Here is a 24,278-nt window from a genome sequence, read left to right as displayed (position 1 = left end):
TGCCACGGAAGTTCCACTCTATTTATCAATACTTGAAAACATTTTTATGTCCACGAAGACTATGAACTGGAATTGATTGATTTCAATTTTTAAAACAACACTTTATCATGTTATCACTAAGCTAATTATTTGAAATAGAGCTAAATAGAATCAGTCAAGCAGCACGGCGGCGCAGTGGTTAGCGTTTGTGCGGCACAGTTCATGTCATGGGAACCTGTCGTGGGTTCAAATCCAGCTCCAGACTTCCTGTGCGGAGTTTGTATGTTCTCCCCGTGCTTGCGTGGGTTTCTTCCTCCCACATTCCAAAGACATGCATTTCAGGTGGATTGGCCGGTTCAAATTGTCCCTAGGTGTGAATGAGCGAATGAGTTGTCTGTCCCCGTGTGCCCTGCGATTGGCTGGCAACCAGTTCAGGGTGTCCCCTGCCCACTGCCCGGAGATGGCTGGGATGGGCTCCAGCCCCCCGCGACCCTAATGAGGATAAGCGGTACGGCTAATGAGATGAGATGAGAATCAGTCAAGCAATAATCATTCATTGGACTAGAAAGTCACAATGGCCTATCACTAGGCTATTTTCAAAGAAAGGTCGGCGGACATCTCAACTGTCCACAAGGGGGCACCACCTTGGAGACCCCTATTTAAAAAGTCACAGCAGGCAGTCTGTTTTTCAGCAACAAATAATAACGGCGGGCCTCTAGAGATGACGCGTCAGGGCCCCCGGGCCGCAGTTTGGACAGCGGTGCTTCAAACGGGGAATTTGCAGCTAAAGTTTGTGAGCGACACGATTGGGCCTTAAATGACTCGCCAAACACAAAGTTAGCGATAAAGAGTCAATGATTGCCCGGGTTAGCGTTAGCATACTTGAAAGTGGGCGTGGTCGACGCAGTCATGTGACCCCCCAGCAAGGAGTCCCATGGATTGATTTAAGGCGGGGGTCTCCGACCCGAATTGAGTCTGGGGGAATGCTGAAGCGAGGGTCCGGGCGAGGTGGGACCAAAGGGGTTTTTTTTTTCACAAAAACCTGCGCTGATAAGAACATTCCAGTCTTCTTAAAGGGACAGCGTTTTCTATCCGTCCACGAGATTGCAAACTACGGAGACTGAAAGGGAACAAAAAAGCAGCCTCTTTACTCAAGAAAAGACAAAAAGGAGGGAAAAATAAATGAGAAAAAAGGGTGAAAAAAGGAGAACAGGAATAAAAAGAAAAGGGGGGGAAATGGATTAAAAGGAAAATGAAAGGAATTAGAAAAAAGACAAAATTCTTTTTTCTTGAGTTTTACTCTTCGTCTTCATTTTTCGTCATTTTTTAATTTTTCTATTGTTCTTTTATTTTTTTAAATTGTATTTTCCTCTTATTTCTGGTGGGTGTTTTTTTGACTTTTTTTCATTTATCAATTTTCGTATTTTTTCTTGCCTATTTTTTCTTCTTTTTTATTGTTATCTTTTTCCATTTTCTTTCTCTTTTGTTGTTTAGTTTCATTTTGCTTTTCTTTTTTTTTTCATTCTTCTATTTTAGGTTTTGTGGTCATTTTTCATTCTTTTTCTTTCCTTGTTTCCATGAGTTTGACTTCTTGTCTTATTTCTTCTTTTCATTCTTTATTTCCTTATTCTCTTTTTTTACTTTTATTTTCATTTTTCCCCCTCGAGTTTCACATATTGTCTTGATTTTTTTCTTTTTCTTTCATTTTCTATTTTTTCCTTTTCTTTTTTTCTGAGTTTGACTTCTTGTCTTACTTTTTATTTTTTTTCTCTTTTTTTCCTTTTTTTTTACATTCGAGTTTCACTTTTTGTTTGTTTGTTTTTTTCGTTTTCTTTCGTTTTCTTTCTTTTTCTCTTTTTACCTTTTCTTTTTTCTTGAGTTATTTTGTCTTATTTTTTATTTTTCTATTGTTCTTTTATTTATTTTTTTAATTGTATTTTCCTGTTATTTCTTGAGTTTCTTTTTTTGTCTTATTTATTTTTTTGTCACATTTCTTCTTTTTTATCATCTTTTCTCATTTTTATTTTCCTTTTTGTTTGGTTTCACTTTTTGCTTATTCATTTTTTCATTCTTCTATTTTAGTTTTTTTGTGGTCTTTTTCCTTTCTTTCCTTGTTTCCATGAGTTTGACTTTCATTTTTGAATTTGCTTTTTCTCTTTTTTACTTTTATTTTCATTTTTTATTTTTCCACCCCTTGAGTTTCACTTTTTTGTCTTGTTTTTTTTCTTTTTCTCTTTTTTCATGTTTGATTTTCTCTCATTTCTTTTTTTTTTCTTTTTTCTATTTTTACTCATTTGTCAGGGGCCTCAAACTGTCATCCAAGGTTCCCGCAATCGGCCCCTAGGCCGCGAGTTCTAGACCCCCGTTTCACAGGAACGTGACCCCGCCTTCAGCGGCGAAGGCGGGAGTCGGAGAGCGCACGATTCCCACGAGAAAGCGGTGGATGATTAACCGGGTCGGACGTCTTTTAGGTCCTCGTCGGCGGCCACATTTCGCTTTTTCCCGCTGGACCATGAACGCCTCACACACCTCTGGGATAAGGTGAGATCCAAGCTTTCTCTAGTACTGTAGTTTTTGTAGTATTTCTCTAGAAGTACTTATATTGTAGTTTGTTTTTTGGGAGAATTCTACAGTTAGCATTTCTTTCGAATTGCTACAGTATTTCTTGTATATGTGTGTATTCGACTATAGTAGCGTTTTTGTAGTATTTCTGTGGAAATATTTCTTGAGTCGTATTTTGGTATTATAGTATTACTGCGGTGGTATATGCAGTCCTTAATTTGTATTTTTTTGGTAGTATTTATGTCGTAATATATCTGTATATGTGATATTTTCGCAGTTGTTTCAATAGTCCATTTCTAGTACTTTTGTAGTATGTTTCCATTCCATAGTAGGACTTTTGTAGTATTTCTGTGGTTATATTTTTTTCTGGAGTAGTATTTTTATAATATGGTGTTACTGTGGTGGTGTTTTTGTAGTATTTCTGTAGAAGTATTTTTGTAGTACTTTTGTTTTGCAGAGTATTTCTGCAGTAGTATTTTAGTACTGTAAGTAGTAGTATTTTACTTGTAATATTCTGTAGTAGTAATTTGAATTAGAGTATTAGTGTGATGGCGTTTTTGTAGTATTTCTGTAGAAGTATTTTTATAGTACTTTTGTTTTACAGAATTCTGCAGTCAGATTGTTTTAAATATTTCTGCAGTAGTATTTTAGTACTCGAAGTAGTAGTATTTTACTTGTAATATTCTGTAGTAGTAATTTGTATTAGAGTATCAGTGTGTTGGTGTTTTGTAGTATTTCTGTAGAAGTATTTTTATAGCACTTTTGTTTTACAGAATTCTGCAGTCAGATTTTTTTAGTATTTTTGCAGTAGTATTTTAGTGCTCTTTCGGTTTTATGTGTGTATTATACTATAGTAGAATTTTGTAGTATGTCTGTCTTGATGTTGTATATTCATGTAGTAGTATTTTTGTTGTAATATTCTCTAGTAATAATTTGTATTAAGAGTATTACTGTGGTGGTGTTTTTGTAGTATTTCTGTAGAAGTATATTTATAGTACTTTTGTTTTGCAGAATCCTGCAGTCAGATTTTTTAGTATTTCTGCAGTAGTAGTTTAATACAAATTACTACTAGAGAATACTACATCAAGTACTAGAGTATTGCTGTGGTAGTGTTTTTGAAGTATTTCTGTAAAGTATTTTTGTAGTACTTTTGTTTTGCAGAATTCTGCAGTCAGATTTTTTTTAAAGTATTTCTACAGAAGTATTTTAGTACTCAGCGTAGTAGTATTCTCTAGTTGTAATTTGTATTTGAGTATGACTGTGGTGGTGTTTTTCTAGTATTTAGTATTTTTGCAAAATTACAGTTGTGGCTTTTTTTCAGTAATTTAGTTGTAATATTTTTGTAATAGTATATTTGTATTGTGGTATTTTTGTAGAATAATTCTCTCCTTCAGTATGTTATTATAGATTAGGTCGCTGTTTTATGCACTCAATCTGATATTTACTTGTAGTATTTTGTTGTAATGGGGACAAAGTTGGCGTACATGTTTTTTTTTTATTAGTACTATTTTATGAACTAAAATCGATTACGTAAAATGTCATTTTATTGAAACTATTTTCATTCGGAGGGTCGAATGAAAAAGCTCGAGTGGGGCGCATGTGGGCCCTACTTTGCCCGCGGGCCGCAGTTTGCTCACATTATTTAACGTTTTATTTTTGCATTTTCGCAGTAAAAAGTGGGACATTTTCCTTTGCGTCACGAATGAAATTGAATTGTGAGAACGCGCAATTAACCTTGGCTTGTTGTCACACCACAGATGGCGCCGTCTTCCTTCTCGAGGTCTGACGGGTCGGGGTCGCCCAATCCTCCCCGAAGTAAGTTTCGTTCCTGTATTCGATCTTGTTGCTGTTTTATTCTAAGGTTATGATTTTTGGGGCAGCACGGCGGCGTAGTGGTTAGTGCGTGTGAGGCACAGTTCTGAGGTCATGAGATCGAACCTTACAGAAATGCTAAAAATATCCGAACACAGTAATACTACAATACAAAAACACTACTACAGAAATAGTACAAAAAATACTACAAAACTAAACAAGCAAAGTGCTTAAAACAGGTACCTAATGTAATATTTTGCTTTTATTCTAAAGAAAAAATACTACGAAAATACGAGACCAGTAATACTGTAATAAAAAAAACTACAACAGAAATAGTACAAAAAAAAACTAAAGTAATACTACAAAACTAAATATCAAGCAAAGTGCTTAAAACTGGTACCTAATGTAATATTTTGCTTTTATTTTAAGAAAAAATACTACAAAAAATACGAACACAGTAATACTACAATAAAAAAACACTACAACAGAAATAGTACAAAAAATACTACAAAACTAAACAAGCAAAGTGCTTAAAACAGGTACCTAATGTAATATTTTGCTTTTATTCTAAAGAAAAAATACTACGAAAATACGAGACCAGTAATACTGTAATAAAAAAAACTACAACAGAAATAGTACAAAAAAAACTAAAGTAATACTACAAAACTAAATATCAAGCAAAGTGCTTAAAACTGGTACCTAATGTAATATTTTGCTTTTATTTTAAGAAAAAATACTACAAAAAATACGAACACAGTAATACTACAATAAAAAAACACTACAACAGAAATAGTACAAAAAATACTACAAAACTAAACAAGCAAAGTGCTTAAAATAGGTACCTAATGTAATATTTTGCTTTTATTCTAAATAAAAAATACTACGAAAATACGAACACAGTAATACTACAATACAAAAATACTACAAAAGAAATAGTACAAAAAAACTAAAGTAATACTACAAAACTAAATATCAAGCAAAGTTTTTGTTCTTTTTAGCTTTTATTCTAAAGAAAAAATACGAGCACAGTAATACTGTAATACAACATACTAATTCAGAAAAACTATGAAAGAAATACATCATTACTAAATATCACATTTAGCGCTTAATCCAGAGACCTAAAATATTATTTTGCTTTCATTCTCAAGAATAAAATACTACGAAAATGCTACAAAAATACGAGCGCAGTAATACTGTAATACAAAAATACTAATTTTAGAAATACTATGAAAGAAATACAACAACACTAAATATTACATTTAGCACTTAATCCAGAGACCTAAAATATGCTTTCATTCTGAAGAAATAAATACTACGAAAATGCTACAAAAATATGAGCATAGTAATACTACAATACAAAAAGACTCATTTAGACCTTTTGAAAGAGTCGTAAACGTTTGACACTAAATATCAAATGAAGTGCTTAAAACAGACACATAATGTATTATTTTGCTTTAATTCTGAATGTTTCACGCTTAGTTTGATAAAACGAATACTTTTAAAAACAAGTATTAAAAAACATTAAACATTTAGATGTCTGCATGCATATTTATAAATACACCCCAAAAAATAGATAGGGCCCCATGGAGTTTTGTCCCTATGCAACTCCAAAATCTTGCCCCCCTTTATCCTAAGTGGTCTTAGGAGGCCTTGACAAGTCTTACCCAAGCACCTGCAGTCTGAACCAAGGACTGGCGTTTTTCAGGGAATTTTCCACTAATCTAGCGTTTTGTCGTTGTTATATATGATCGTCAAAACAGCTTGTGAAACCATCACAACCTCTGTCGGGATCAGATCGGAATCAGGACCCAATCGCGTAACGTTTCTCACAAGCTTATTGAGATAGAGAGGAAGGGCAGCGCCTGCGATTTGGTGCTTGCTGGACACGTGAAGCATGTCGCTCTCGCACTCGGATTGTGAGCCGAATACGAAAGCGGATCTTCCGTAGCGAGTCTAGGACCAAAAAACAGGTCAGTTGCCGGGTCAGGGAGAGCGAAACGTGGTCGGGGTCAGAAACGAGTCGTAAGCCAGGACGGGAGAGTAGACGAGGTCGGGATCAAAAATGGGTCGTAAGCCGGGACGGGGAAGCAGACGTGGTCGGGATCAAAACAGGTCGGAGCCGGAGACAAACGGGAGCAAAAACGGGACAGGCGGGAGTAAGGGTAAAAAAAAAAAAGCCTTGCCTTGTATCAACAGAGGTTTGCAGACAGACTGACAACAGGAGAGTGACAAGACTGGGTTTAAATAGGGACAGGGAGCCAATCAGAGCCCGTAATCATGACACGTTCTGTTCACTGGACCAGAATATTCTGTCACAAAAACCTCAACGGGAATTTTTAAAAACACAGGAAGAAAAGTCTTTGCTCCATGTGGCGGATACCACATACGTTAAACGTTTTTGTTTGGTCGAGTCCCTTGGCCGCTCCTTTTTATGGTTACCTGACCAGGGTAATATTTGTTTTATTTTGATTTCTACTTCCTGCTTCCTGTTCCTGCTTGCATGTGCAGGAACGTCATCGGGAGCGACAGTGCCCGGTGTGCTTGCAAGTGCCCACTTTTCCTGTGCGGACCAACTGTGGACATTTATTTTGTGGTACGTGACAGTCAAATTCTGCCCGTTTGTGCCATCTAGAGGTCAATTGGAACTCTGTCGTAGGACAAAAACGTTTCAAATTTAATAATAATTTTTTTAAAAAGACATTTTTGGGGGGTTAGAAAGTCCAAATGTCAATATCATCGATGCCCATGCTACCGACTGTATTTCGTGACAAATTCTATGAAAATAGACAATTTACAAAATAAAATCATTATTTTGAAGTGTTAATTAAGTAAGTTGTACGCCCGACGTAAAAGACGCATGCCCCGGGCATCCGGGCAGACCTTATTTCAGACACTGCTTTACGACAGAGACAGCGGGCCAGTTAAAACATTATTCCGGGCTGTAACTGGTCCCCGAGCCGGACTTTGGAAATGCCAGCACCGATACATCTGCCTTGTATAAAGGGCACAGATTTACATGAATATATGATAGAAATGAGAATTTTGAAAGAGGATATTTTGTCATTAAAGACCACTGATCTTCTCAATGACTTCCCAGAAAATAACAATGACCCAGACATTTCTTCATGTTTTTTGAAGACATGGCGATCACAATGCTTGCGAACCGTCAGTGGGTCGTCGAAAGCGTCACGCGTTGTGTATTTAATTCATCAGCGTGAGGAGGTTTTGGTCGGCGGCCATCTGTTCCTCCTTTAATGACTAACTTTCGATGACTGGACCGTTTTGACTTTCCCCGTCGGAAAAATCCACAGGAGAAGAATCACCTTTAAGATTATTGTGTCGCTACAAGGAAGTTAGGGTTTGCAACGTAGACAGTATCAAAAAATAAATCCATGGACAAATAATATGTACTCACCTCTCATATCAACAGGGTTGCTCCACCTTTTTCAGGGCCAAATTCAAGCACTTCTAAAGACTTTCAAAGCCAATTTTCAAATGGCCCAATTCTTAGTTTCAAACCCCAACTCCAGCCCCAACCTTCTTTCAGAACCCTAAAATAAGTTTAAAACCTTAATTTGCCGTCCGAACCGTAGCCGTACACCAGTATCTGAAGCAACGTCTGCCCGGACGGTGCGTCTTTTACGTCAGGCGTACAACTTACAAAAAAAAAAATTTCAAACCAAACGTTCAAAATCTTCTTTCGGTTTGGAAATTTCGGAATTTCAATTTCGGTTCGTTTTGTTACTTTGCATACTCGGCAGCCAATCAGAAGCCTGCATCGAATAACTTCCCGCTTCCGGACTTTCCCGAGCGTTCTAAGGTCGTGCATTTGCGTATCGTTTTTCAAAGTAAATGTGAAGAGGACACAAGAAAAATGGAAAAGTGGTTAGGAATCGAGCCAAAACCTCAGCCCCAGAAGATTCAAAAGAAGCGGACAAAATTGATGACGCTACAAAACGTAAACATATACTCGGCAGCCAATCAGAAGCCTGCATCGAATAACTTTGTGCTTCCGGACTCTCCTGAGCCTTTCGACCTGCTGCCTTCCGGCAAGCGCTACAGGTCACACAAAACAAAAACAAACAGACCCAGAGACAGTTTCTTCCCCAGAGCTTTACCACCCTAAACAGACACCGCACAAAACTGAAAAACTCTTGCAAAAACACTACCTCATACGAACGTAAAATGGTACTCATGTCTATGTCTCCTGCACAATGTTGACTGCGCTATGTTTACTGCTCACCTTGCACAATGTTGACCATTTTTTTTTGCACTATGATGACTATCTTTGCACCAAATGCATATTGCACAAACCCTTACGATACCAAACTGTATGTGACATCCTACATGCCAACATTTCTTGTTTAAATATTGTGTCAATTATAACTATAACCTTATCCTCCTTGTTTTATAATCTTATCTTCTCTGTTCCTTTATCTTCTTGTTTTTTTTACCTCACTGTGAATGTGTAAACTGGAGTGTCATGCTCAATTTCGTTGTTACAATATGTTGACCCATTTTGTAACAATGACAATAAAGGTATATTCTATTCTATTCTATAAGGTCGCGCATTTGCATATCATTTTCCAAAGTAGACACGAAGAGAAGACAAGAAAAATGGGGAAGTGGCTAGGAATCAAGCCAAAACCTCAGCCCCAGAAGAAAGATTCAAAAGAAGCTTAAAATATTGATGACGCTCCAAAACGTAATCGATCGTAAACTATCTTTTATCTTTGTGTTTGTCTCAACATACCAGTACTTTCCCATGTCTTGTGATCTCAATAAAACACAAAGGCAGGCTGGGGAAAAGCCAGAAGGAGCGTGGCCAGCGAGACGAAAGCCAGTAAATTATCCGCTCCTCCCGGTCCTTCTCCAACTACAGTTATAAAAAAACTAAACAAGTCTTTGCCTGAATTTCCTTCTACCGTTAGCCAATATTTTTTGAGCTCTCCCACACAGTGGTCGTTTTGGATCCAACAGTGCCTTAGTCTGTTCGTTTGGGTGCCGGCTTCCGTGGGATCTGAAGGTTCATCTCATTAGCCGTACCGCTTATCCTCAGTAGGGTCGCGGGGGGCTGGAGCCCATCCCAGCAATCATCGGGCAGTGGGCAGGGGACACCCTGAACTGGTTGCCAGCCAATCGCAGGGCACACAGGGACAGACAACTCATTCGCTCATTCACACCTAGGGACAATTTGGACCGGCCAATTCACCTGAAATGCATGTCTTTGGAATGTGGGAGGAAACCGGAGTGCCCGGAGGAAACCCACGCAAGCACGGGGAGAACATACAAACTCCGCACAGGAAGTCTGGAGCTGGATTTGAACCCACGACAGGTTCCCATGACATGAACTGTGCCGCACAAGCGCTAACCACTGCGCCGCCGTGCTGCCCATTTTGTAGTATTTAAAAGATGTCTCGCTTTTTTCCTGCACATCTTAATTACCGTATTTTCTGTACTATAAGACACACCGGATAATAAGGGGCACCAAAAAATAATTTTATCCGTGATATATTTATCACTCATCGGGCGCACTGAGATTAAAACAACAGTATGAGCTAGGGTTGCATAAAAATTTAAAATGAAATAATTGATTACATAAGTAAACTACGTTTCTCACAGACAGAACAGTACCTCATGCAGTATGTCATTGGAACTATGCAATTCAAATATTTCCCATTTTTACATCTCTGGCCAATCAGGGGGTTTTAGGTGCGCCTTATTGTCTGGAAAATATTTCATTCTCAGGGTTTCATTTCCTTTCTTTTGGAACAGCTCCGTGTTTGATCGCCTACTGGAGACACGGCACATGGCTGGATGCGGTCAACTGTCCTCTCTGTCGACAAAAGGTAAAAAAGGGGCTTCTTATTTCCTCATAGATCGCTAAAATTTTAGCGTCTTAGGACACCTTGATGCCATGAATAGAACTCTGTATAAACTATATCTACTGTACTGTAGACTTTTGTGAAGTTTGCATAAGGAAGAAATGATACGGCTATGCTTTTAGGAATAGTGTCAAAAAAGCCGCTTTATTTGCTCCCCGTGTGATACGTGGATGCCCTTACTATGGTGGGCGTGGCTTAGCACTCCGTCAGATCTATTAATAGTTTATTTTGGCTACTCCGAGTCTCCATAGTTAGCAAATTTTTTGAATGAAACGGTCTTTTTGCGAACATCGTATAGTAAGGCAGTTCTGCATTGTGCATCCAACTCAATAAATCCACAAAATGTTCATATTATGTAACAAACGATAATTTTTTTTAAAAACTGAAATCTCATCTAAAACGAATTAAAAACTGATGTGTGTGGGCCAGGCAACCTTTCCAGTATGACATGAGCCAAGTCATTCAAATTCGCCGAACCTAACTAGTGTTGCTGGGAATTCAGACCCATGGGAAGCTTACAGGAAACATGGCCCCAGGGCCATCACAATCCTAAACAAGTGCGCAAAACTGTCAAGGATATGCAAGTTGCATTGAAAATGTGGTTGCTGCTTGATGTTTTCGGAGCAGACTGTGTTCCCTCGCCCCAGAAATATAAACAAAGAGCAGAGGAATTTTGACGGGAAAGAGAGAAGTGATGTTCGTCAGTGTTCTCATTCGTCTAAGAGACAATCAGCGTTCTTATACCCTCAGGAGCAAAAATCAAAAGTCACAAATATCACATGTTGCTTAGTGCGTCCCCTCCCGATGACACTCTTGTTTTTCTCAAAGTGCATGCGTCTAGGAATTGACAGTGTTTTTGCAATCTCCGCATGTTTCTCACCAAGTCGCCGTGACCCAGCCAAATTCCTGACAGCTTGTTCCAAACCAAGCCGAATGTTATTATTAATAACACTCGCTGACATTTAAACTCGGGAGAAACAAGCCTGGAATTTCCTGTCTAAACAAATGTGTCCTCATTATGTCGATAAGTTCCGATGTCATTAATCCACAACAATTTCAACCCACTATTGCTTATTGCACTATTTTCCTTTTTTTATTGCTCCATCGTTACAAAATAGGCCGGTCTTCAACTGTTACCTTGTAAATATGTTTACCAATTTATCTTGTTTTTCTCCCTAAAGTCTTTATTACATGTTTACCGTGAAGTGCCCTGTTTAATCTCGTTACATCCAATGTTGAACTTGTCGTTATCGATGACATTAAAGAGAATTAAACTGAAATAGTTCGGTATGAATTGCAAATGTCTTCTCAGGTCAGCGCCATGTGTCAGTTGTTTAACGCGAGCCCACCAGACCGGCAGTCCGAAGACGTCCTGGGCCAAATCAGAGACTACAACAAGCGTTATTCGGGGGCTCCCAGACGGGTCAGTGTCATCTTTTAGATCTCATTTTTTTATTTGATATTCGAAATAATTCATCGGGGTTTTTTTTCAAATGATTTTGTCTTATATCACGGTTTCTTAACTGGTGGGTCAGGTCCCAAAAGTGGGTCGCGCCTGGTGACAGCCATCCCTCCACTGCACTGCAGAAACAGTTTCAAAAACAGTCCAACCCCAAAAAGATGAAACAAAAAAGATTTTCCGATCCTGTCTAATAAATACACATCCTTGCCTGCGCCACATGAGGAGCTTGACAGAGGCTGCGATGATGACTTACGCCAGAAGATAGCTTCAGAGTAGAGAAGTTTCACCTTTTTGCCGGTCAAAAACGAGAATATATTGTACTGCCTCTGGCTTAAAGTGCACGATCATTTGTAAAGTGAATTTTTTTTCCTGATATGGGTCGCGGCCTGTAATTTGGGTTGGATGTTGTGTGGGCCCCTTAGTCTGTCCACTTGGGAACTGCTGCCTGATATTACACAACATCCATCCATTATCTGCACCACTTATCCTCAGTAGGGTCACGGGGGTGCTGGAGCCCATCCCAGCTATCTTCGGGCAGTGGGCAGGGGACACCCTCAACTGGTTGCCAATTTGGACCAGCCAATTAACCTGACATGCATGTTTTTGGAAACCGGAGTGCCCGGAGGAAACTTTCGGAGCAGACCGTGTCTCCGCCTCGCCCTAGAAATATGCACAAAGAGCAGAGAAGTTGACGGAGAGGGAGACATTTATTGATCAGCGTTCAAAAAAGCGTTCTCATTCGTCTAATAGACAATCAGCTTTCTTATACCTTCTGGAGCAAAAACTACAGGTCAGAAATATCACATGTTGCTTAGTGCATCCCCTCGCGATGATGCGCTTGTTTTTCTCAAAGTCCATGCTTCCATGAATTGACAATGTTTTTCTCAGAATGTTTTCGTCCTCTTTCGATTCTCCCAAATTAAGGCGATTTCCAAGAAAATCGGAGTCTGCCTGACCCAGCCAAATTTCTGTCAGCTTGCAAGCTGTTCGACATTTAAACTCGGGAGAAACAAGCCTGGAATTTCCTCTCCAAACAAATGTGTCCTCATTATGTGGATAAGCTCCGACTTCCACAACAAAACCCACCCAAGCACGGGGAGAACATGCAAACTCCACACAGGTTTGATCTCATGACCTCAGAACTGTGCCGCACACGCGCCAACCACTGCGCCACCGTGCTGCCCATTACAAAACCTATCTTTCTCCAATGAATTTCCACTTGAATCACTAGTGACAATGCAATTACAAATACAGATTGCTTGCTTTATCTCCAGATGCAGGACTACCTGTTGGACGCGCCGGTCCTTTTGCAGCTGGCGGTCCGCAGTTCGGGCTCCCCGGGGCGTTTGGTGTGGCTCTTCTTCCTGCGGGTGGCGCTGTGTTGCGCAGGGGCTGCCGTCTCCACGACGTCCCTGTTCGATTCCCCGAAAGAGGCCCCGTCCCTCTGCAGCTTCTTGGGGTTGCTGGACGACCTGGTGGTGGTGGTTTTGCTCCTCCTGTGCGTTCTCAATGTCAATCATCAGATCACTCCTGGAAGAGGGTAGTCCAACGGGGCCAGCTAGAAGAGAATTGACCTATCTTCATGTTGTTATTTACATGCACATTAATTCATACATTCTTTGGAATATGGACATGTGAATATACAGTATGCTTTATGTTGTTTTGATGTTAGAAAAAAAAAGTATTTATTGTTTGAGCTTAAATCGAAATATCTCAAATGCAATTTTTTTTATTGTCTATATACATTACACATTAACCCCTTAATGTTTCAATGGCCTGCCGGCGGGTCGTCAGACTGCTGATAAACAAAGACTCATCTTCACTAGTCACTGAAATCGGTCATACAACATATCATTAAAAAGCTTCAACTCTTGGGACTCAAGATATTTCAAAATCTACTCATCACAGAAACATCATAATCAGCCTTAAACAAGACACCCCAAAACAATAAAGCCAGTATAGCTCACTGATAACATGCTTATAGTTAGCTGATGACACAAACCTCGACAACCATGGCCTCCATGGGGGAGTTTAGTGAATCCGTGTAAAATATAGACTCCAAAACACACGACAATGCAGACAGATTTAAAAAGATAAATAAAAAAATCTGCCTAAAAGCATTCCTGCATCATTTGAAGATCCTTGTTATAATCAGATTGTTTCGTTGCATAACTAAAAATAAAGAAACTCGTCAGATCACTTCCAATATGAGTGTTAGCCATTGACCTTTTGGCTGACACCTCTCAGCCAATCGCAGGATTTTTTTCACAGACCTTAGCCTGTATTAAAATAAAAAGTACTTCATTTTAAAAAAATCTTTAGCCAATTGTGATCGACTCAAATGTGGATTGACACACTGGTTAGCCGATTAAATCTCTAAAGATTGATAGGCAGAGTTACATCATTTTTACATGCAAGCGTGCACAACCATTGATTGACTTCCGAAAAGAGGAGTCAAACGTTTACGACTCTTTCAAAAGGTCTAAAAAAATTGGCCCAAAAAAATACTGTCACAGTTTTTAGTTCTGTAAATTAGTCGTCTCCAAATGGGCCCTTTTGGAAACACCAAGACCAGGGGTGTCCAATGTGGTGCCTGCAGTAATTGTGCAAAGATCGATCAGTCATAAAGTATCGCCGACCCAAACCGCAAAACATTGGATGCAGCCGTAATCGAACCCTGGTTGCGGCAGTGAGAGCAGAGAATTCTAGCCACAAGTCGAATGGTGTTAGGCGACATATGAAAAGGTAATCAGTTGTATCTCATTATCAGACTATTTTTACTCCCGGTACCAGAGATTGATATGAGAGAATGGAGAGAACAAGTAGAGGTCCTGAAAGCACGCAAAGTAGGGAAACGACTCTTTGGTTTATCTGATGATGAATCAGTTGATAGAGTTTATGTTTTACGTCATTCTTTATTTTCATCATGGCAGCAAAAACCCAACAACAAGTTTAGTCTGAGCTCAGAAAAAGTGATTTCTAAAAAAAAATAAAAATTAGGGGCAGGTGTTAAAAACAAATACAGTATTATATATTTTTAAAACACTTGAACATTTTTTTTTGTCAGAAACTTGTTTTCTAGTTTGACTTTAATTTGATGCAGTAACGGACAGACTGAGATCATTTCTTCCTCATGCCATGAGGCTCTTTAACTCCACCCGGGGGAGTAAAAGCCCACATGAAACCGCACCCCCACATTTGCATATTACCCTATTTTTATGACAGTGCGTATTTTATGTAGCACTATTTAAATATATTAACACGTTATATTGGGTATTTTTGTATTCTATATCTTTTATTATTTTATTTTTCAACTTCTAATTTAAATTTGATTTGGATCATAGCTTTGTTTTTCACAGCCGTTTGAGATTGTCCGATTCAGGTGTTTAACATTTACTTAACATTTATTTTTTTCCTTTTTATGTGTCTTCTATTTGGTGCTCCAGTTCCCTATCCAATTAATAATTGATTTTCTATTCAAATGATGACTATATTGATTTGGTAACCTGTATTAATCCTGACTTAATTAACCTAAAAGTATGGATGGGTATAAATAAATGATCTTTAAATTTAACTAAAACCAAAGTCATATTATTTTGTCATCGCAAGGCAAATCAAGATTTAAAGGAAAAATGGATGGTCCTGCAATAGACATTGTATCAGAAATGACATTTTTATGGGTCATAATAGAGGAAATTAAGCTGGAAAACACACCAGACACATACAAACTAAGGTATCTAAAAGCATTTCAATCATGAATAAAGCCAAATTCATTTTAAACTATAATGCATTGTATTTATGATATTGTTCTCCAGTTCTGCCATACTTAACATATAGTGAGGAGGTCTGGGGCAATCATTCCAAAAGTTGACTACAGCTCCTTGTTATCCTCCAAAAACCTGCAATTAGAACCATACGAGACCATAGTAATATTTGATTCCTGCAGTCCAAATGATTAAAATGAGATGATTTAGTCAAATTTTTCACTGCACAACTGCTATTTAAGATCACTCAACGAAAACATCCATAGATGATTCATTCGGAAAGAGGGAAATGATAACTTAAGGGGCTGTCGTACATTCATAATCTCAAAAGGTGAGAACCACCAGGAAAAGTATGTGTGTGTCTGTGTGCGGAGTCAAACTTTGGAACAATTTACAAGACGAGATCAAACAATGTCCAACTATTCACTTTTTCAAATTTAAATACAAAAATCATTCCTGGCTGAATACAGAGATGAAGAAAATGGGGTATGAGTGATACGAGAGATTGGGGATAGTGTGTCTAGTTAAATTTGTGTTATTGTTGCTATTCTTATAACTTATTAATATCATCACAATTGTTGTTATATCATTGGTATGTTTGGTGGGGGAGATGAAAGGCTAGGGAATATAAGCATTTGCTTCTTACTACCCCTTTTCGAACATATTATGTCACGTTATTTTGTGGTTGAGTTGTTGTTTTTGATGTTCGAATAAAGTTTTCATTCATTCATTCATTTTAAGCAATATGATTATTTGAACAACGATAACATGAAACTTGTTCTGGGATTCAATTTTTAAACAAGGACTGTGGGCCTTGAGATCTTCGAATGGAAAAAAAGTGTGCCTTAGCTCAAAAAAGGCTGAAAAACACTGCTCTATCTGGTGCTCCATTTCCCTATCCAATAGATAATAAAATATTGGATAAGCGTCTGTAGTTTATGGCTCTTTTATTTTGAAAAACAAAATCAAACTATTGGTTTTAAAGGCAAAAAACCTCAGCAGTAACATTCGGAAAGTAGAAGTTAATTTTGGCTGCACCACGCGGCGGCGTTGCGGAACATTCGTAACCATGGCGACGTCTTCAGCTCCTTCTTGAAGCTTCTGGGTGCCCACGGCCACTGCCATCCCAGAGTGCATCGCTCCGGGTGCGGCATCATAGCCAGGTGCCTGCCGTCCCGGGAAATCAACCCCGCCACGCCCCGAGGCGAGCCGTTGGGATTCATCGGGTACTCCTCCGTGGGCTGGCCGCCGTCGTCCAGGTAACGGACGGGAGCCAAGCCGGACGAGGTGATGTCGTCTAGAGCTTGGGCGCTACGGAATTGCATCAGACCTATTGGAAGGGAAAGGGTGAATTACAGAATCTTCTGGACTATAAGACGCACCTGAAGACGCCAAATACAGTGTTCATTTTACCTGTGAAAAGTGATGAGTCCCGGGGACTCGCATGCTCAAAAATCTATGGGTCCGAACCAGTGTTCCCTCTAAGCACATTCTCAGTGCACAAGAAAATCTAGCCAGCGCACAAAAATCAGGGCTCAAAATGACTACTTAAGAAGCGACTTAAGTCAAAGTTACAGTGCATGAAGGTAAAAATACACGGGTTCCCCCGACGTTGTGTCCTAAATGCGGTATTTTGACGTCGAGTCGAAGGAGAACGAAGTTGAGTAAAGTGAGTGGAGTTGGTCGAGAACCGGCTTCTCCGGCTCGGCTCACTAAAAGAAACCGGCTCTTTCGGGTCCTAAACGGCTCTTCGGGTTGTTTTTGCTTCTTTCATCCCAACATGTCCAAATATTATGTAAAATTATGCACAAAATGACTTAAAGGAATGGGGGAATAGAACAAAAAAGAAAAAAATACCAAAATGAAAAAGTAGAGAAAAGCTGAGAAAAAAAGATACAAAAGGAAGAGAAAAAAAGGAAAAATTTAGAAAAAAGCCAAAAAAAAAGAAAAGAAAGAAACGTAGGAAAAAAGTACATAGAGAACAAAAAGAAAAAAGTAACAGCTCGGAAAAAATAAACACAATGAGATTTTTTTTAAAGGAATTTTTTTTAAAAAGTAGAAAAAAAACACGGAAAAAAGAAGAAAAAGATTGTGTTGCATTCAAATAATTTCCAATGATACCAAGTCAATCTTGTTGCCAACATTTTACTTTCACTAAAAAATGGGATTAAGTACAGTTCTGTATCGTACAACCGACTCAATAAGCCACAAAAATGTGAATATTATGCGACAAAATATATCAGGAAATAAAAAGAAATGGATATCTTGTGAAAGAATTGTAAGAACAAACGACGTTTGTAGGCCGTACAACCTTTGCAATAGTACATGAGTCAATTCATTCAAAAGAGAAAAATCATTTTGCATTGCCGGAAACTCAGCAAAATGTAACGTAAGTTTTGGACATGTTTGATCATGACTTAGTTGCCACACTTGGGATTGCCGTTGCTCACTGTTGTTTCAAGCGTTGCTCACCGACTTTGTGTGAACGCTCAGACCCGTAAGGAAAATTACAGGGAACAATGGTCCCAACAGAGATCTATGGGTCCCCAAAATTTAGTGTTATCGGGGTTGAAATTGTAAACTGGTGACAAATATATAATAAAAATCTATATTTCCATTCAGTTTTAATCATCAAATTATGAATCCATTTTCTGCATCAAATTATTGTTGGTAATATACCGATTAAAGGGATAACCACAAACCTGTCTTTTTTCATTTTCTCCTTTTATACTTCTTTTTCTTCACTTCTTTATACAACAATAATGATTCGTAATAAAATGCATCAAAGCGAGTGAGCCGTTTGAGAGCCGGCTCTCATGAATGACTTGAGCCGAAAAAGCCTGTTCTCTAAAAAGAGACGGACTTTTCACCACACAACTCGAGATCGGCGTGCAAGCGAAAACTCGAACCGCGAGACCAAAACAACGTCTGCCGGATCTGCCAGACAAAAAGTTTGGAGTGCGGTAAATCTTTGTTTAAAAAAAAATGTAATCGGGTAATAATGACAATTTTGTGTCCAAAAAGTTGCGTCTTGGGGACGCGCGTTGATTCCACACTATGCATCCCCAGCCAAAATGATGCGTCTAGGACGCGGGCAAACCAGAACACTGCAAATAGGTGCACCTTCTAATCAAGTACAGTGGAACCTCAGTTTTCGAAAGCCTCTCAGTTCGAACAAATCGGTTCTCGACCAAAAATTTCGAGAAATTCTTGCTTCGCTGTTCGGTCAAATAATGGGAGTTCGAACGCCGGTACGCTAGGGTGCGATGCTGAGCGGCGTATGGGTGTAGATTGCCCCCACCCCTCGTGAAGAACTGTTATGACGTGCGCGCGCACTTCTTTTTGCTTTCGCTTTAGAAGAAGAAGGTCGGTGCAAGCAGCAAAGTTGCTACAGGTGAAAAAAGAAAAGTAGTGCGTACAACTATTGCATTTAAGAAAGAAATAATAGCAAAATATGAAGAAGGTGTGCGAGTTTCCGATCTTGCTATACATACAGCATGGCTTCTGCTGAGCACCACAAAGGTAAGAAATCCTATTCATAATTCTTTTCTTTACCCTTTGTTTATTTTTACACGTTCATGTTAGCGTAATCTTTCGTAGGGAAGATTACGATAACGCGATTGTACGATTAGCCTGGGTTAGCTTTGTTTACGTAAAACATTCAGGGAGTTGTAACCGAGCCCCATTTCCAATGAAGCGATAGCCACTTGTTGTGGAGACCCGGGTGATAAATGACATGTAAACAACCAGATTTTTTAAATTTTTACACGTTCATGTTAGCGTCATCTTTCGTACGGAAGATGACGCTAACGCGAACGTACGATTAGCCTGGGTTAGCTTTACGTTAAATATTCAAGATAAACATTCAGGGTGTTGGAACGGATTAAAAACGATTTACATTACTTTTAATGGGAAAAACGATTTCGGTAATTGGACAAATCGGTTTTCGAACAGGGTTCTGGAACGGATTATGGTCGAGAACCGAGGTTCCACTGTACATGATGACTAAAATATTTTAATGCGACTCTTTAGGAGCTGTTATAAACTAGTGTAATCAGGGATCAGAATGGAGATTTTCATTTTCAGCTGAAATAGGCAGGGTCCAGGAATAAAGCAGGGCGGAGCCAACCCCAACAATGCGGCCAATTTTTCTAACAGCCGCCAGGGTGCGCCAGAGCAATAAAGGAAAGAGTGAGACAGTCGGATTTTGAATTTGTTTGCTACGCAAGAGAAAAAGTGAAAAAGTCGGAATGCCTTTGGGGTTCAAAAACAGCGGAAATCCGCGGATCCGTGGAAAATTCTGATCCCTGTGTAATGCGACTCTTTGGGAGCTGTAACATGACATGCATCAAAAATGTTTAGCCGCCATTTGCCTTCCCTACAGCTAGATGGCACACCGACAATGTAACCCTGTTTGAGTGACGTCAAACGAGCGAGGAAAAAATATTTGACAAAACGTATTGTAGTCAATTGACCTGAAATGACCTCTTGAAATGGCAGGTAAAAAAAAGCACAGCCAAACGAAAGTATGAAGAAGAACATAGGACGTTTTTGCCAGAGAGGGAGAGTTTATATATATATTTTTTTCTCGAGCTGGACTAGTCGATCAGAGAGTAAGAAAGAGGATGAAATATGGAGGGGCATGAAGGGGGAAAGAAATAAAAACAGAAAGAAAATGGAGAAGGAAAGACGGTAGCAGCACGGCGGCGCAGTGGTTAGCGCATGTGAGGCACAGATCTGAGGTCATGAGATCGAACCTCCTGTGTGGAGTTTGCATGTTCTCCCCGTGCCTGCATGGGTTTCCTCCTTGCATTTCAAAAAACATGCCGGTCGAAATTGTCCCTAGGTGTGAATGAGCTAGTGAGATGTCTGTCTCTGTGTGGCCTGCCCACAGCCTGGAGATAGCTGAGATGGGCTCCAGCACCCCCGCGACCCTACTGAAGATAAGCGGTGCAGATAATGGATGCATGGAAAGAGGGTAAGAAAGAGGAGAAAGTATTGAAGAAAATGGAAGATAGAGAAAAAAGAATGACAAAGAAATCGACTAAGATAGAGAAAATAAAAGAGAAAGCAACAGAAAGATTAAGAGAGACAGAAATAAAAAAAAAAAAAAGCTGAAAAAAATAGAAACATAAAAGAGGTCGAAGGTTCAATTCCCGGGTCCTACGTGTTAAATTTTGCCTTAGAATGGTTGAATGTGTGTGTGTGAATGGGTAAAAAGTGAACTATATCATAAAGAGCTTTGGGGGTTTTCAGTAACTGGTAAAGCGCTTTATAAATGCGGTACATTTTACCATTATCCCCTGTTGTAAGGGTAATGGTTAAGGCCAAAATAAGCAGCAACTAAAGAGAATAAGTCTAAATATGAAGGATGTCTAGCTGGCAAAAAGGGGATATTTTGGAGGACACCACAGCAACCATGTATGAATTAATTCATTTTGGTGGTGAAACTAAATGCCATCATTATGTTCAATGAAATCAATTATTTTAGTTTAAATAATGATTTTTTTTTTAGCTCTTACTGTAGTTTTGATTCCGTTTGCAGTCCAGTGCGCTTTATATATAAAAATATTTGGCAAAAGGAAAAAACTCATTTTGGGGTGCCTAAATACACTAAGCGTTAAACGGGTGTATTACCTTCTCCGTGAGCCACCCAAACACCTAGGGCGGAACCCTCCATGCCCGCCAACCAGACGGAAGAAGAAGGTCGGATCCCCACGGTCACAAAGCGAGACTCGAATCTGCCCGATTTGTTGTGGGTCAGAACCACATCCGATGCTGTAAGGCAGACGAAAAACATGTTTAGAACATTGCAGACATTTTAAAGGCGAGTCAAGTAGGCGCTACCGCTCCCTTCCCCAGGGCATTCGCCACGGTAAACTAGCTACTGTTGCATTGAAAAACGGGTACTATGTTCCATCGACTTATTCAGGAATTTAGGTTGCAGCTAAATGTCATTGCACTATTATTTTGAAGCACTAGAAAAACATCAAAGCGTACAGGGAGTGAGTGCAGTTTGCTGTGTTTTACGGAAACATCTAGCATCCCGGACGCTAACGTGGAGCTACCCGGCTTTAGCGCCGTTAGGGACAGAGACACAAAAGCCTGCGGGAAGTGGAGAGGAGGTGGACTCGCTATCTATGTGAACACGAGGTGGTGTAACCCTGGGCAAAGATTTCCATCTGCTGCAAGGACGTGGAATTTTTGGCCTAGCCTGTGACGTCATCCACTCCGCTGTGGCTAAACTACAACACAGCACCCCGAGGCCATCCTGTTAATCTGTTTATAAACAACAAAAGGATACTGCTGGAAGTGTGAATTTCCCTACGGGGATGAATAAAGTATCTATCTATCCATCTATCTATCTAGAATTTAATACTAGCGACTGACCGACTGATAAGCTAATGAGATGCGTGGTATTCCAAGTAAATCTAACCTGCAGCACCTTGGCTCTCTCCCACCCATCCCAGCAGAGCGAGCAGCTGACATCCATTGCAGACGCCCAAGCTCAGCGTGTCCGCCCTTTCCCGAAAGCGCTCGAACTGAGCTTTGGCGGCGGCGTTGTAGGCCACGGTGGCCGCCCATCCCTTGGCCGACCCCAGCACGTCGGCGTAACTGAAACCTCCCACGAAGACCACGGCCTTGAACGCCTCCAGAGTAATGGCGGCGGAACACAGATCCTGCATGGTCACGTCCCAAACCTGCCAATCGGGAGAAAGAGACAGAAAATAAAATGCTGTTGTTACTCACCGACTGTAGCAGGGATGGAGAACACATGCCTCTTTTCATGAGTACATCTGACTCGGAGATAAAATCAATTGTTTCAACGTGTTGAGGGAGGGAGGGCAACACTGTTTCTACCACTAGCAACAGGGGCGGCAGTAGCTCAGCAGGTAGCATGGTTGTCTTAGGATCAATAAGGTCGCAGGTACGATTCAATAGTTGGAGTTTTGGAGAGAAATATACGCAGAGACAGAAATAGGCAGAGAGGGAACGCTCTTTATCCAGCATTCATTCAGCAACGTTCATTCAAGCCACGTTCGAAATCCACTCAAGAGACGCTGGGCTTTATACTGTATTCAAAAAAACCTCGTGACGTTTTTCTCAGAATCAAAAGCGTTTTTTTTCGGCCCTGACTCGCTCAGTCAACAACTTGTGACTTCTAGTATCAACATTATGATTCATAACATCCTGTCAGATGTCTGCACACCAGGCTGCTGACTTACAGTTCATCCACAACAAGAGGTAAATGTGGAAGTGTCCTCAGGCAGGCAGGTAGGCGCCTCGCATGGCAGACTACGCTATCGGTGTGTGAATGGGTCAAGTGTGACGTGTATTGTAAAGCAATTTGGACGTCCTCAGTGACTGGTAGAAAATGCAGTCCATTAATCCTCTGGTAAGAGGAACTGTCATAAGGATTTTTTGTAAATGAGATGCATCAATATATACATGCAAGTGTGAAGACATCCTTTTTACCCTTGCCAGGATTTTTTTCAAGCGTATAGTGATGCAATAAGTGTTGTACGATGCGATACTCAAAATTTCGAACAAAATAGTTTTTTCCCCATTGATTTGGGATCTGTTATCAGTACTGTCACACGCCGCTGCCCGTCATTGCAGAGGTCCTTTTCATTCCTGGAGAGCGGGACGGGACTTAACACTGAAAGTAACAGCGACCAGATGATGTAGGTGTTGTATCCGAGTCAGATAAGGACGCTTCTCCTGTTACTGGTAACCATGGGGACCAGTACTATCTGTTTCATGTGGTGGAGCAAACCCCTACCCAAACAAACAGCCTGGAGAGGGATGTGCGTCACCATGCTGTACTTTCCCAAGGCACACGACAGGAAGTGGTGCCCCTGCGATCAAGGTGGTTAAGCGGATGCAAGTTTTGAAAATTTGACTAATGATCAATAATGTGCTGGAGACCTTTCAAGACAAATATTTGTGGATTTCAAAGATTTGCAACTATGAAACTGAAGGGAGGACAAATACTGACGACTCCATTCCCAAGGTTATAACTTCGACTGAAGGTAAATAAATCCATACTCTTCTCATTTGGAGTATTTTGTTAAATATTTACCAAAAAGAACTTGCCCCTTGTTTTGAAACCATTTCTATTCTATTATTGGCAACATATACATATATAGCGCTTTTCAAGTCAATGAAGACCTCCCAAAGTGCTTTACAATGTGCTTCACACTTAGCCATTCACACACACACTCACACACCATTACCCATGCAAGGCGCCTACCTGCTTATTGGGGGCATTAGGGATTCAGTGTCTTGCCCACGGACACTTCGACATTTAACACAGAGGAGCCCGGAATCGAACCTGTGACCTTGTGATCCTAAGACGAGTGCTCTTCCTCCTGATCTACAGATTTATCATCCCCTGGAGTAAAACTGCATTCATCTGTTTGATTATCCCATGTATACAATTGAGTGTCCCTTCCCCCAAAACTGAGTAAAAAAAAAAAAAAAAAGTTTTGGGCCAATGAGAATCAGGCCTAGAACAGACTACATCTCCTCACGAGCTAAATTCATGTCCTTTCATGCGAGGCGTGTGACCCTTAGCTTTAGGAAACAAAATGAGCTTGAATGAGCTTAAGTAACTGCTGGAGGGAGACAATTTTTGATATTGTACACAGGCTATGGCATCGTTATAATTGAATATAGTTTATGAAACCATCAAAGGTCACGTCATGAAATAAAATGCACTGAAGAATTAACTTTTGTCTGGGGACCAGGTGTGGGTACTTACTTTTGTCTTAAAAATATATGCGACAGCTGAGAAATCAAAACATTGAAATA

The 24,278-nt window shown here is 39.9% G+C and overlaps 2 protein-coding genes across 2 annotated transcripts in view; one reads left to right on the top strand and one right to left on the bottom strand.

Moving 5' to 3' along the window:
* Positions 1-2,431: 2,431 nt before the first annotated feature.
* On the top strand, positions 2,432-13,277 carry LOC148355958 (E3 ubiquitin-protein ligase RNF170). Its single transcript, XM_088348851.1, has 6 exons — positions 2,432-2,520; positions 4,299-4,356; positions 6,862-6,946; positions 10,129-10,202; positions 11,551-11,661; positions 12,975-13,277. The coding sequence occupies exons 1-6, from the start codon at positions 2,492-2,494 to the stop codon at positions 13,242-13,244; spliced, it is 627 nt and encodes a 208-aa protein (XP_088204977.1). The 5' UTR covers positions 2,432-2,491; the 3' UTR covers positions 13,245-13,277.
* Positions 13,278-16,396: 3,119 nt separating this feature from the next.
* The window catches only part of pfas (phosphoribosylformylglycinamidine synthase), a 36,796-nt gene continuing 28,914 nt past the window's right edge, over positions 16,397-24,278 (bottom strand). Inside the window, exons 24-26 of the mRNA XM_088349921.1 lie at positions 21,901-22,165; positions 21,102-21,242; positions 16,397-16,794 (exon numbers count right to left, since the gene is read on the bottom strand). Coding sequence (XP_088206047.1) covers positions 16,487-16,794; positions 21,102-21,242; positions 21,901-22,165 — 714 coding nt within the window. The 3' untranslated portion in view covers positions 16,397-16,486. The remainder of the gene's footprint in view (positions 16,795-21,101; positions 21,243-21,900; positions 22,166-24,278) is intronic.

This window comes from Urocampus carinirostris, chromosome 12, assembly GCF_059441175.1.
Source record: "Urocampus carinirostris isolate Australia breed hairy pipefish chromosome 12, RoL_Ucar_1.0, whole genome shotgun sequence".
Classification (NCBI taxonomy): domain Eukaryota; kingdom Metazoa; phylum Chordata; class Actinopteri; order Syngnathiformes; family Syngnathidae; genus Urocampus; species Urocampus carinirostris.
This window is presented reverse-complemented; position numbering and strand designations above follow the sequence as displayed.